General features: G+C 45.2%; 1 protein-coding gene across 2 annotated transcripts; it reads left to right on the top strand.

The window, feature by feature from the left end:
• Window positions 1-274: 274 nt before the first annotated feature.
• On the top strand, window positions 275-11100 carry LOC114701728 (cytochrome c oxidase assembly protein COX18, mitochondrial). Of its 2 annotated transcripts, none has more exons than XM_028881888.2 (6): window positions 275-675; window positions 1992-2092; window positions 5240-5403; window positions 5785-5909; window positions 7506-7613; window positions 10614-11100. In XM_028881888.2, the coding sequence occupies exons 1-6, from the start codon at window positions 346-348 to the stop codon at window positions 10785-10787; spliced, it is 1002 nt and encodes a 333-aa protein (XP_028737721.1). In that variant the 5' UTR covers window positions 275-345; the 3' UTR covers window positions 10788-11100. The 2 variants fall into 2 exon arrangements, with proteins under 2 accessions (XP_028737721.1, XP_028737722.1); XM_028881889.2 differs by having other exon boundaries at window positions 589-675; window positions 1988-2092.
• The last annotated feature ends 2464 nt before the right edge of the window (window positions 11101-13564 follow it).

Raw genomic sequence — 13564 nt, 5'->3', positions numbered from 1 at the left:
GGAAGCAGGCGGGTCACAAAAAGGTTCACAAGTGACCATCCTCTTCGGTTGGAAACCGAAACTCCACCACTCGGCGGTTTGCTTGCCCCGCCTACCCTGCGGTTCCGGTTCCGAGGCTTGGAGCTCCACCCTAGCAAGGGAAGGAATCCCGTGAGTGCCGCCAGCTGCCCAGTGCCGCGTGGGAGAGGCGGGGCTTGGTGGCGTCATCTCTAGCGCGACGCCTGACGTCACCGCCTTGGCTGGGAGGGTCAGGTGTGGCCGCGGGCCGGCGCATGCGTACTTCTTCCTGACGCGCGCGGCGCTCCCCGGGCCGTCCTTGTAGCCCAGGCTCGCAGTGGTGTCGCCATGCTGTGCTGCCCGGGTGCCGGGTGGTTCCGGACACTGCCCGCCTTGCGGCTCCGGGCACGAGGACTGCAGCCGGGCTGGAGTAGCCCGCGGCTCCCGGCCCCCCTCCCGGTATGGGCGGCCGCGTCGGTGTCGGCGGCCGCTGCTCCGGCTGGATGGTACGAGGCCCTGGCCGCGTCGGCGCCCGTACGTGCGGCGGAGGAAGTGCTGCTCGGCTCGCAGGCCGCCACAGGACTCCCCTGGTGGGGCAGCATCTTGCTCAGCACCGTGGCCCTGCGCGGGGCCGTCACGTTGCCCCTGGCCGCCTATCAGCACTACATCCTGGCTAAGGTGAGGGCCGTCGGTCCCCTTGCTGCCTTCCTGCTAGCGTTAACCATCGAGGCTACTGCTTCGCTAAAATAGTTAGTATTGCATATGTTAAATGATGGTTGGTGACTCGAGTACCTTCCAGTTCATCCGACCTACCAGGTCTATATTTGAAATACAAGTGCTTCCTGTATTTTTGATTGGGACCAGTTTGCAGAAGGAAGGGCACGGCGGAACCTGTAAAATTAGGAACGTAAACGTTCTAACAGAGTGTCTGCAGCATTATTTGTCCCTAACTATCCTTCCTGCTCTTTATCATTAGAAAGGATTCACCAAGTTAGCAATTTGCAGACTTGGATTGTCACTCTGGACCTACAATCTACGACCCTGTGTCTGATGAGTTGTAACCTTGACTTGGCTTCACTTTTTTTTTTTTTTAAATGCGGAATCGGTATAGAATTCTCTTTCCTTTCCTTGGCTGCTTTGTGGTGTGAGATGAAATCAGCATGAGTTACTTTGAGAGGGTGAAATTTCACAGAAGATTGCCAGGAAAGGAAGCTGCAGTAGCACTGAGGCAGGAAGTATAGTCGCAGCGGGAATCCTTGGGATTTTAACTTCACGAGTGATGTCTTCTCTACTACTGGCTTGTCTAAGGCTGGAACAGTAAAATCTGGGATGCAGTTTTCATCTACTTCTCAAAATCCTATGAAGCAGGTGCCATTTCAGAAGTTATGCACAGCCAGAAAATAGAAAACGTCACCAAGCACCCCTTAACCAAGAAGTTGCGGTTTGCGCAAATCAGTTTGGTTGACCAGAGTTAGGTGTACAAACTGGAATTTAAGTTTGTGACTAAAGATATTTTAAGCAATCTAATAGTATCTTCTGCTTAAAATTTTTCTGATTGCAAATGTGATCAGGATACAACACTTTGTTAATAGTTTAGGGGACAGAGACTATATGAGTTCCATTGATTGTGCTGCTATGGTGTGACACTGACCCCGTGCAGGATGGGGGAGGAACAGGAATACTTCCAGGTTAGAGTCCATTATGGAGGGATAACAGGATGGGAACTGAAGCAGAAACCGTGGTGGAAAACTGCTTTCTGGCTTTTCTGTATAGCCCACATGCCAGCGATAGTGGCCCACGGTGGACTGCGTTCTTAGATGTCAAGTAGCAATCAAAAAACACCCCATAAGCTAGGCTAGTCTGATGGATGAAATTTCTTTGAGCTTTAATCTTCTCCCTCAGATGTGCCAAGTTGACAACTGAAGCTAACTATAGTAGTCGTTACCAATAAAGATCCTTTATGTGCTCATAAAAACAACTTTTTCTTCAGTTAGGTGGAAAACTTGCAACCAGAAATAAAAGACATCGCCAAGCGCCTTAACCAGGAAGTTGCAGTTTGTGCACATCGGTTTGGTTGGTCCAAGAGACTTGCCAGGTATGCAGTTTTATGCCTGTAATCATGAAGTACATGAATACAGGTTCAGATAGTCGCTTGATTGATTCATTCATATTAATAAGTCACTGTGAAGCATGGTTGTTTTATGTATTGGAATGAAAGCACATAAATGAAGAAAGAGACTTTACCCTAACTCTTGAGGAGCTGAATGGCCCTCCCATCTCAGCCTCCCAGAACTTGAACTCCTCATCCTTCCCTGCCCTCCCCATCCCCTGGAAATGCTTGTATTACAGATGTGTGCTGCCACATCTGGCTTCTATTCTGTAGGACCCACTGAAAGAGAGCCATGATCAGATAAAGATGGAGGTGAATTCAATACTGTATTAATTTGATGTAAGTCGTATGAGTTACGCTATGCATGTTAGTAGTTACAAAATTGCTGTATGGTCCTGTCCTGTCCCATATTGTCCATCTGTATCCCTCCAACCTCTGCCTGTTTTGATTCTTGTGAAATTGTTTGTGTAGTTGAGGCTAGCCTTGCACTAGCAGGTTACCTGCCTTTCAGATGGTATCACTATAGTAATGTGCCACCATGCCTGGCAAACTGTATTTAATATGAGCTCTGTCATAAAACTTGACATTAGAAGAGTTGGCTCACCATTTAAGAGCATTTGTTTTAAATCCAAGACAGAGTTTCTCTTTGTAGCCCTGGCTGTCCCAGAACTCACTATGTAGACCAGGCTGGCCTCAAACTCAGAGATCTGCCTGCCTCTGCCTGCTCAGTGCTGGGATTAAAGGTATTCACCACTATCCCTGGCTTAAAGAACACTTACTACTTTTATTACTATGTAGACCAGGCTGAACTTGAGCTTGTTAAGATCTGCAAGCCTCTGCCTCCTGAACACTCGGATTCCCAGCACTCACATGGTGGCTCACCACTGTCAGTAGTTTTGGTGCCTGTCCTGGATCTCCCTCTCATTACTTTGTAGACCAGGCTGTCCTCGAACTCACAGAGATCCGCCTGGCTCTGCCTCCCGAGTGCTGGGATTAAAGGCGTGCGCCACCACCACCTGGCACTACCACCCTCTTCTAACCTCAGGACACCAGGTGTGCATGTGGTACATTTAAATACGTGCAAGCAAAGCATCATACATAAAACAATAAGATAAATTTGTTTTTGTTTTTGTTTTTTTGAGACAGGGTCTCTCTGTGTAGCTTTGGTGCCTGTCCTGGAACTTGATTTATAGACCAGGCTGGCCTCGAACTCATAGAGATCCACCTGCCTCTGCCTCCAGAGTGCTGAGACTAAAGGCTTGCACCACCACTGCCTAGCTGATAAATCTTAACAATACAGAAAACTTGAAATTTAGAGAAACCTTGTAGCCAGACTGATGAGGCAAGCCTTTAATCTCAGCACTGTGGAGGCAGAGGCAGGTATATCTCTTGAGTTAAAGGCCAGCCTGTTTACATGAGTTCCAGGCCATCCAGGCTGTAGACCGAGACCCTGTCTCAGAAAGAGAGGAAGTATATGTATTAATGCATGAAACAAAGTTTTATTTGTTAAATGTAGATAAACCGAAGCCTGTAGTAGTTTTGATATTTAATTAAAAGGAAGATGAGTGCTACAGCCGTGGGCCAGAAGGACAGGTGAATAGCTGTTCATCTGGCTTGTAGAGGGCTTGGTGAGGTAAGATTTATCGTTCCTTACCTGTGCTTCCCTGGTGCCACGGCCGTCTAGAAATTTCTTGTTCAGATGGGTCGTTCACATCCACAGATGTGCTGATGTGGAGCTCTATTTTGTTGGACCACCTAAAATTTTCCAGGACCAAAATGTGCAGGTATATGTAGAAAAATAAAGTACAGATAAAATTAGAATTTAAGGGCCTAGAATGTATGTGTGTACTGTCTAGTCCGGCACACCACAAATTGATTAAATACAATACAGCAATTAAAGAAAGGCCTACCTTATACTAACTGTGATATAAGAGATTTAAAGATGAATAGGAAACCTGAGCAAGGCTAGTGGTTGCACACAGAAGAGGCTTGCGACTTGAAGGCCAGCCGGAGCTAGAAATGCCTTCTTTGTCTCAGATAAAAAACCCAGTAATTGTCTCTCAAGATCATGGTCTAGAAAGTAAGACTTATGAAAGAAGGATGGTCAGGTGTGGTGGCACAAGCCTGTAATCCTGGTACTTTGGAGGTGGAGGTAGGGGTACCAGAGGCTCAAAGTTAACCTTGGCTACATACCAAGTTCAAGGTCAGGTTGGACTGTCTGAGGCCATGTCTCAAAAAACAAAGGAAGTAACTGAGCTGGATATGGTGATGAGTGCTATTAATCCCAGCACTTGGGCAGCCGAGGCAGGTGAATCTCTGAATTCGAGACCAGCCTAGTACATAGTGAGCATCAGGCCAGTCAGGGCTACACAGTGAACCTTTTAAAAAAGAGAACTGGTATGAAGAACAGATTAACATAACCTTTGTTGGAAAGTTGATTGAAAAATGGGGGCCACTTTGACAGTCTAAGAATATAAACTGCACAGACCCACAAGATACTTTGGGACAGATCAGATACTTTGGAAGGTCAAATGACTATGTTTGCCTGGACTACAGAGTTAAGTAAAATATGCTTTTAGCTGTAACATTTGTAGTTATGGTGTGTTATACTTTGTTGGTCTTGCAATCCCACTCTCCATTTTGGTTTTGTTTAATTTTGAGACAGGAGTTCACGAAGTAGCACAGGTTTCCCGTGCCTACTTCACTTTGTAACTGGAGCCTGGCTTCAAGCTTTCAATCCTCCAACCTCCATCTCCCAAATGCTGGGATTGTGGGTATGTGCTCCCTCAGCTGGTAAAATTTCACCCTTAAAATCTTAATTGGCAGGGGTTAGAGAGATGGCTCAGTGGTTAACATGTATCGTGCAGGCACACATAAATCAGAGAATATGATAAATAAAATGTTTTTTAAAAATCTTATTGGCCAGAGATCATTAGAGGCTAAAGTTGTGGTCTGACAGAGTCTTTAGTAAAAGGCTGTGTGCCTTCTGTTTAGTGGCTGTCCCTTAACTGCTTATGATAGTTGAAACCCCTGTTCAGCCCTCCAGCATCCCTACAGAAGGGGTCTGTGTGCCGTAGGGTGAAGCTCTTGCTAGTGGTCAGATGATGTTTTCTCTTTCTTCCCTTACCTTAGGCTCACGTATCTAAAGAATATGCGGAGGCTTGTTTCAGAGCTGTATGTTCGTGACAACTGCCATCCTTTCAAAGCCACTGTGTTAGTCTGGGTCCAGCTTCCAATGTGGATCTTCATATCCGTTGCCCTCCGGAACTTCAGCACAGGGGCAGCACATTCAGAAGGTAACTATTACAGAAATCTTCATCTCTCAAATTCTTTAATGCTGTATTCCAATAGAAAAAATAATTCTGGTTTTTATTTATTTATTTACACTCATGATATTCATTAATTACATTCATGATATTAATAATTCTAGTTTTCATAACTACCATTTACCTTCTGCCTTACATTACAGAGTTTAGACTCTTAAGCATAAACAGTCAGCAGTACCTTGAGAAAATGAAAAAATACCTTGAGAAAAATTGCAGCTATCAATAGCTTGAATAAGCATTGATGGTCTTCAGGGTGAGGGGCTTGTTGGGAGTTGTTGGGCTGCTTGTGTTTGTGTGCTTCTCTATCTGCTGTCCTCAGGAATCTGTTGTTCTGTGTTTAAACTGTTTCAGCGGGTGTTTCTATTCAGGAACAGCTGGCTGCTGGCGGGGCCCTGTGGTTTCCTGACCTCACTGCAGTGGACTCCACCTGGATCCTGCCTGTCTCCGTTGGTGTCGTCAATTTACTGATAGTCGAGGTCAGTGGTTTACATGGGGGTTGTTGACCACTTACGGCCTTGGGGCTGCTGCTGCTGCTGCTGCTCTTCTTACGTCATATCAGCCCATGACCTGGGCCAGGTCCTTTGTGTCTCTAGGTGGCAGAGTCTTTATTATTAAAGGAAGAAGAGCACTAAGCCAGGCACGGTTGCCCATGACTAGTCCTAGCACTCAGGACGCAGAGGCAGGAGAATCACAAACTCAAAGCCATCCTAAGCTATCTAACAAGACCATCTCAGAAAACCAGGCAAAACAAAAAGAACCGTACCTAAAGCTGGGTGTGCTGGCACTCCTTTAATCTCTGCAAGCTCAAGATCAGCTTGGTCTACACAGTGAGTTCTAGGACAGCCAGGGGTACATGGTTGAGAGAACCAGTCACAAAAAGAGAGAGAGAAAAAAAAGAAATTTAAGATGCTTGGCCAGTCTGGTTTTAATCCACAATGGGGTTTTTGTGAATTATTGGTAGAGAACCATAAGTAACTTACTGCCATTCTCTTAATAAATGGCTTAGTATAGTCATTTGAATTTTTGATGAGATAATGTAAAGAAACACGTACATGAAAAATAGGGTTTTTCAGTTGCCTCCTCTGTTACCCATAGTGCTTCACTCAGCAGTACACAGAGAGCATGCTTGCAGTTTTGTACAGAGCTCAGACTTTGAGGTGAAAACTTACAAACCTCACATCAAATGAGCGCTGTCTGGGAATTCTAATGTACATCTTGTTTGTAGCAGACACCGCCTGTTTTCTTAATGCCTTGGAGCTGGGAATGTAGTTCAGTTGGTGGGATGCTTGCCTAGTGTTTATGAAGCCCGGGGACCTCTGCCCCAGCCTTGGATGCACTGGACATAGTGGGGCCTGGCTGTAAGAGGAATCAGAAGTTCGAGGTCATTTTCAACTCCACAGCAAGTTCTGTGCTACCCTAGGATATGTGTGCCCCTGTTTAAAACAGAAAAGATGGGGCTGGAGAGATAGCTTGGTGGCTAGCAACATCAGGGTTGCTCTTTGCAGGCACAGCTCCCTGCTTCACACGCACACACACACACACACACACACACACACACACACACACACACACACAGCCTCCCTGTTCCTAGCCTTGGAGCTAGATGATGAGTTACCTAAGTTCACTGGTGTTGAAATTGGTGTGTTAAGTGCTGGATATGGAGGCCATGGCCTTGTACACACAAGATCAAGTGCTCTGCCATTGAGCCACAGTGCCAGTCCTTTAAGGTATTGGTGGAAGCTGGCCACAAATCAGCTTTTAGCAAGGTGTGGGTTCTAATCCCAGCAGAAGCTGTCCTAATCTACAGAGTATAATGTTCCAGGCCGGTCGGGGCTACATAGTGTAACCCTATCTTTAAAAAAAAAATATTGTTTTGGTTTTGTTTGTTTTGAGACAGTGTCTCATGTAGCCTACCTTACAAATCTAAAAGCCGAAGATGACCTTGAGTTGCTCTTCCAGTGCAAACACTAGGATTTTAAGAGTGCCACAAAGCCTGGGCTTCAGCTTGTGTTTTAAAGTTCATCTGATTGAATGTGCATTTTAGTAATTATGGCTTTTGTGTTCTTCTTCAGATTTTCGCTCTGCAAAAACTTGGAATGTCTCGGTTTCAAATGTATGTTACACACTTTGTCCGCGCTGTGTCCGTCTTGATGATCCCGATTGCCGCAACAGTACCTTCTGTGAGTAGTAGTAGCCTTGCATGTGGCCGGTGCTCAGCTTCCACAGCCTGGCATTCTGCTGCTTTCAGGCTCCTTCTGCCCGCTGTCCTGGCTGTTGAGAATGCTTGTGCTTGAGCATTTTCCCTGGGTTGATTGATCAGTCTTTCTCCTGCATGTGCCCAGCTCTCTCCTGAGGCTCCTTACTCTCCTTCTGTATTTTAGTCTGACGGAGCACCTTGAATACTCTAGTACTTACCTATTTGACTAGCTAGTCTAGTGAACAACTTCCGTATTCACGAGTACTACTTAACCCTGTGCTGTGAGTTTGGTTCACTTATCCCTGTTGATACCTAAGTAAGCTTTGTAAGAAATGAAAGAACAAACAATTGTTACAATTACTTCAGTCCTTTGTATATTTTCCACAGATAACTTTAGAAGTTGTCAAGAGCTGTGTTACGTACATCTTTACTCAGCCAACATGAAGCCATTAAGTAGAATTCAGTTGCCACTAGTTAAGGTTAGATGAGCAGTTACAAAGCTCTCACTATTCTTAGGATCTGAGGCAGTTGGTACAAAAGTGAAGGTCTAAGCTCGTACTTGGGTGAATGTCTTTTACCTGTTCAAGATAAGTTTCTGCATCTCTGAAGTAGACCTGATGTCTGAGAGCATGAAATGGTATGTATTATAGTACTTTCCCGTGTGTGGGGGAGTATTGCTGTAAGACACCGTGTGACCACAGCAGTACAGTGGAAGAAACCTCCATGAAATAAGAGCAGTGTGATGTCAAGGATTGGGCTTAGTTAGTAACAAATCTGAGAAGGTGTATTACAGACCCAAGCTTACCTCCAACAGGGAGTCCAGACGGGTCCAGTTTAGGGACAATGTGCCAACTCCCTGAAGACAGCTGTGCTGTCTTTTTGCATTGTCACACACAGCCTCTGGTATTTTCCTCATGGCCACAGTGGTAATGATGCTGCCGGAGCAGGTTACACTGCAGAAATGTAGAGGGTGCTTCAAGTGCACATGGTCTTTAAGGACCATTGCTAGGGGTCCCACCAATAAATGTGCTTGTGTCTTACATATTTGGTCACATCTAGCAGTTTCAGTATCTAGGAAGTATGTACAGTGTTTTTTTAGATAACAGTATAGACAGGCAGATTTTTCTGTCCTACCAACCAGCTCCCAAATCACAACATGGAGACTTTTTACTATTTATAAAAGCTCGACCGATAGCTTAGGCTTGTTTCTAGTTAGCTCTTATAACTTAAATTAGCCCATTTCTTTTCGTCTATGTTCTTTCATGTGGCTCTGTTACCTTTCCTTTGTATTGCCCATGCTGCTTCCTCTGTGTCTGACTGACAATCCTTCTTCCCAGTGTTTTCTCTGCCTCAAAAATCCTGCCTAGCTATTGACTGTTTAGCTTTTTTATTAAACCAATCACAGTGACATATTTCACACAATGTAAAGGACTATTCCACAGCAAGTATACCCAGCTAAAAATTAGGATTGTTCCCTAGCAAGGAAAGGAATTGTTATGTAGATGGTATCTTATGGTTCTGTCTGTATGCATTGTAAGAAGTGTGGTAAGATAAAAGATTTCAAAATCCTTGTGTAAGCGTAGGGTGCTACATGTCGTTCATCGCAGCTACTCAGGAAGCTGAACAGAAAGATCCCATGACCTGGATGCACCAGCCTGATACTCAGGCACCCTGATTTTATGCCAGGCACTTGCACGTGTCAGGGTGTACATGTGAAGTCACAGGACAGCCTCCTAGAGTCAGTTCTCCTTCCACCATGTGGGTTCCAGGGATTCAACCCATGCCATCTGGTTTGGTGGCCAGCACCGTTACCAGCTGGCCCATCTTGCCAGCACGAGGCACTCTTAATGAGTAAGGCACTGTTACAATCTTTCATTTTAATGGGCCGGACTGTGGTGGTGCACACCTTTAATCCCAGCACTTGGGGAGACAGAGGCAGGAGGATCTCTGAGTTTGAGGTCAGCCTGGTCTATAGAGTGAATTCTAGAACAACCATGGCTGCAGTGAGAAACTCTGTCTTGAAAACAAACAAAACAACAACAACAAAACAATCTCCTGCTTTAGTGATGAGGAGCCTGAAGTATGGGAAGTTAAACAGCTGGTTCTGTGCTGTGAACTACTCAGGTACTCTCGATCCATTCCAGGTAGATCAGCTGTTGTTTGTAGCTGCTGCCTAATCTGCCTTTGATGTCTGCCATTCTTCTGTCCTTGAGGTCTCACTGTAAACAACTGCAGAGACTCACTGTGGGTCGCATACTTGGCTTAACCATTCTGTACAAATGCTCTCATAAGCCCTCTAAGGTGGGTACAGTTTCTGTCCCGTTTTACAGATAGGAAACTGAAGCAAGAGAAATAACCAATACAAAGCCAAATAATAGTGGACAGGATTCAGACCTGGAGATTTTCATCTCAGGCAGGACTCACCAGCCACATGGTTTTGCTTCTGAGACCTGACTGCTTTCTAATGCCCATGCAAAGCTTGAGACACATGTATGTGTAGGAAACACACGTATGTACAGAAAGGTTGCAGGGCTTAGTTTACAGCACCAGCCTCGGCTGCATCACAAAAGAAAATTGATAATAAGCTGGCTCTGAAGATAAGAAATGCATCCTAAATGATGGGGAGAAAAGAGTTACTGGGGAATCATGAAAGACTGACGAATAAAAGGAGAATGAGGTCTAGTAAGGTTGCCATGGGAAGGCACCACCTCCCCAGGCTCCCACCATCCATCTGTACAATCAACCTGTCAGCACCTGTGGCGGGAACAAACTCCTACTAGTCAAAGAAGGGAGGGTGCTTTCCTGGCCCTGCTGGTACCTGCCGTCTGTCACGTCTGCTGTAATGCCTCGCTCTGCTTTCTGGTCTTCTCCGCCTTTCTTGCCTGTCTCATAGCCTGCTCAGAATGCCGGTGTTTTTTACTGACCGCTTGTGCGAACGTTGCATATACAGGAGCAGATGCTAACTGTCATACACTCTCTCTAGTCTCTCGTTCTCTACTGGCTGTGCTCCAGCTTCATGGGCCTCTCCCAGAATCTGCTGCTGCGCTCCCCAGGATTCCGCCAGCTTTGCCGGATACCACCAACCAAGTCGGATTCAGAGACCCCTTACAAAGACCTCTCCGCCGCCTTTTATGCCAAGTTCCTTTCAAGAAAGTGACGACAGTACGCTTCAGTAACTTTGAAATTATTAGAAACGTCATTGTCAGTTTCATGTATTGAATTTAGAAGACTAGGGTAGCATTTAAATTGCCTTTAACTATCATGAAGCCCTGTGGGAAAGATGTAATTCAGATGTATTAGACAATAATAGTTAAAGCTTTTGCGTGTTAGAAATAAATGTTCAATTGTAAAGTGTAAAGATAAGCCCGGATGCCTGACCTTGTTCATAAAATCATACTTTGCTGAGAACAGGCTTAGATCCTGTGTGATCTGTGCCTGACGGTCCACACAATAAAGTTTTGTAAATTAAAGGCTCTGGTGAGATAATTCCTTTAAAAAAAGACTTTATATAAATTATGTATGTGTGTTTGGGGGGGGGTGTATGTTCACCTGTGTGCAAGTGTCCACAGAGGCCTGAAGTGTGATCCTAATCAGTCTTATCAATAAAATCCAGGAGTCAAATAATGGGGTAATAATCTGAAAGATCAGCAGCCACTAGTGACTTCTTATCTCTCTGGATCCTCAGAGCAAAAGGGGGCCAAGATCCTGTACCTACTCACTTTATATTTCTGTCTACATTTCCAGAGTGCTGGGATTAAATTGTGTGCCACCAGTCTGACCTCTGTGGTTAACCTAGTGGCTAGCTCTGCCCTCTGATCTCCAGGAAAGCTTTGTCAGAACACAAATAAAATATCATACAGTTCCGTCTTTTTGTCTAATACAGTATGTACAATAACTATAGGCAAGAGTTATATTAACAATGTTTAGTCCATTTGCATTTGACAAATTCAGAGAAAACACTCCATCTGTCCTATCTTGGTGAGTCCAAAGTGTTGTGCCTAATTCCCTTTCTATCCTAAGTTGTATTACCACATTTCTATAGAGGCCAACAGCACCAGACCCCTCTGGAGTGAGAAGTAATGCAATATGGGTTCTGGGAACTGAACTCGGGACATCTAAAGAGCAGTGTGTGCTCACCACTGAGCCGTCACCTAGCCCTCCAGTGAGGTTACTCTTAACCACTGAGCCAGTTAGCCATCTCTCCAGCCCAAGAGAGATATGATTGTAGGTCTGTTAGCATATTTAAAAACAGTCTATACAGTTTTGTCATAAAAGTTATGGGACTCAGGGTGTCCTTTTGGCAAGTTCTAGTTAAGTAATTTGGTGGGGGACTGGAGAGGTGCCTCAGTGGTTAAGAGCACTTGCTACTCACAGAGGACCCACACGCCAGGTGTCACTTGGAGTGTGTATGCAACCTGAAAGGCCTCTATGTTGTGAGATAGTTTTTAACTTGTTCCTTTGGAAGGACCGAATGCCCTCTTGGGGTTAATACAGGAAGAGTTCATGGTGATATAAATGGTGGCTTCAGCTCTTTGCTTGTTTCGTTCAGAAAGGTGACAGTTGTGACTGATGTATTCAGGAATAAATTCAGCGGGCATTGGAGAAAATTAGAATTTCTCCTTGTTAGAATTAGAGACCTGGTTGTAAGATCCCTGAGACCTGGGTGCTGGAGAGATGGCTCAGTGGTTAAGAGCACTGACTGCTCTTCCAGAGGACCAGGGTTCTACTCCCAGCAACCACATGGCAGCTCAGAGCTGCCTGTGACTCCAGTTCCAGAGGACCCAACACCCATGGCAAAACACCAATGCATACAAAATAAAAAGAAAACAGCCTGGGCTACCAAGTGAGCTCCAGGAAAGGCGCAAAGCTACACAGAGAAACCCTGTCTCGAAAAACCAAAAAAAAAAAAAAAAAAAAAAAAAGGGGGGGGGGGCTGGAGAGATGGCTCAGAGGTTAAGAGCATTGGTTCTTCCAGAGGTCCCGAGTTCAATTCCCAGCAACCACATGGTGGCTCACAACCATCTGTAATGAGAACTGGTGCACTCGTTTGGCCTGCAGGGATACAAGCAGGCAGAACACTGTATACTTAATAAATAAATAAATCTTAAAAAAAAATCCCTTAGACCTCAGGTGGTGTAGGTTGCAGCCCGGTACCTTCCCTGGTGTCCCAGGACTGCTCTGCAGCTACCTAGTTATGGTGAGGAGGTTGATAGATACATTTAGCCCTGGCGTTTTGTAGATTGCTGTATTTAGAAACCTGCCTGCAGCTAAAATGTATTCCTGTCCCCAAATCAACATTCATAGTACTTTTTAAAAAATAACTTATTTATTTTTATTTTATGTGCATTAGTGTTTTGCTTGCATGTATGTCTGTGAGAGGGCGTCAGATCTTGAAGTTACAGACAGTTGTGAGCTGCCATCTGGGTGCTAGGGATTGAACCCAGGTCCTCTGGAAGAGCAGTCAGTGCTCTTAACCACTGAGCCATCTCTCCAGCCCCATTAAAGCAGCAAGTACTTTTTTTTTTTTTTTTTTTTTTTTTTTGGTTTTTCGAGACAGGGTTTCTCTGTGTAGCTTTGCACCTTTCCTGGAACTCACTTGGTAGCCCAGGCTGGCCTCGAACTCACAGAGATCCGCCTGCCTCTGCCTCCCGAGTGCTGGGATTAAAGGTGTGTGTCACCACCGTCCGGCATTCATAGAACTTTTAAGGTCACTGGTGAAAAAAAATTTAGTCACTTGATAAATTAGTGGAATTCTTTTTTTTTGGGGGGGGGGGTGTTTTTGTTTTTGTTTTTTGAGACAGGGTTTCTCTGTGTAGTCCTGGCTGTCCTGGAACTTGCTCTGTAGACCAGGCTGGCCTCGAAACTCCCAGAGATCTACCTGACTCTGCTTCCCCAATGAATTAGTGAAATTCAAACTAGCTGGTGCTCAGCACA

This window comes from Peromyscus leucopus, chromosome 10 (assembly GCF_004664715.2).
Source record: "Peromyscus leucopus breed LL Stock chromosome 10, UCI_PerLeu_2.1, whole genome shotgun sequence".
Lineage (NCBI taxonomy): Eukaryota > Metazoa > Chordata > Mammalia > Rodentia > Cricetidae > Peromyscus > Peromyscus leucopus.
This window is presented reverse-complemented; position numbering and strand designations above follow the sequence as displayed.

Coding starts and splice junctions, on each gene's coding strand:
- LOC114701728 (XM_028881888.2), top strand. CDS start 346: ATGCTGTGCTGCCCGGGTGCCGGGTGGTTCCGGACACTGCCCGCCTTG. Junction 2,093..5,239: donor TGGTCCAAGAGACTTGCCAG/GTATGCAGTTTT, acceptor CCCTTACCTTAG/GCTCACGTATCTAAAGAATA. Junction 5,404..5,784: donor AGGGGCAGCACATTCAGAAG/GTAACTATTACA, acceptor AAACTGTTTCAG/CGGGTGTTTCTATTCAGGAA.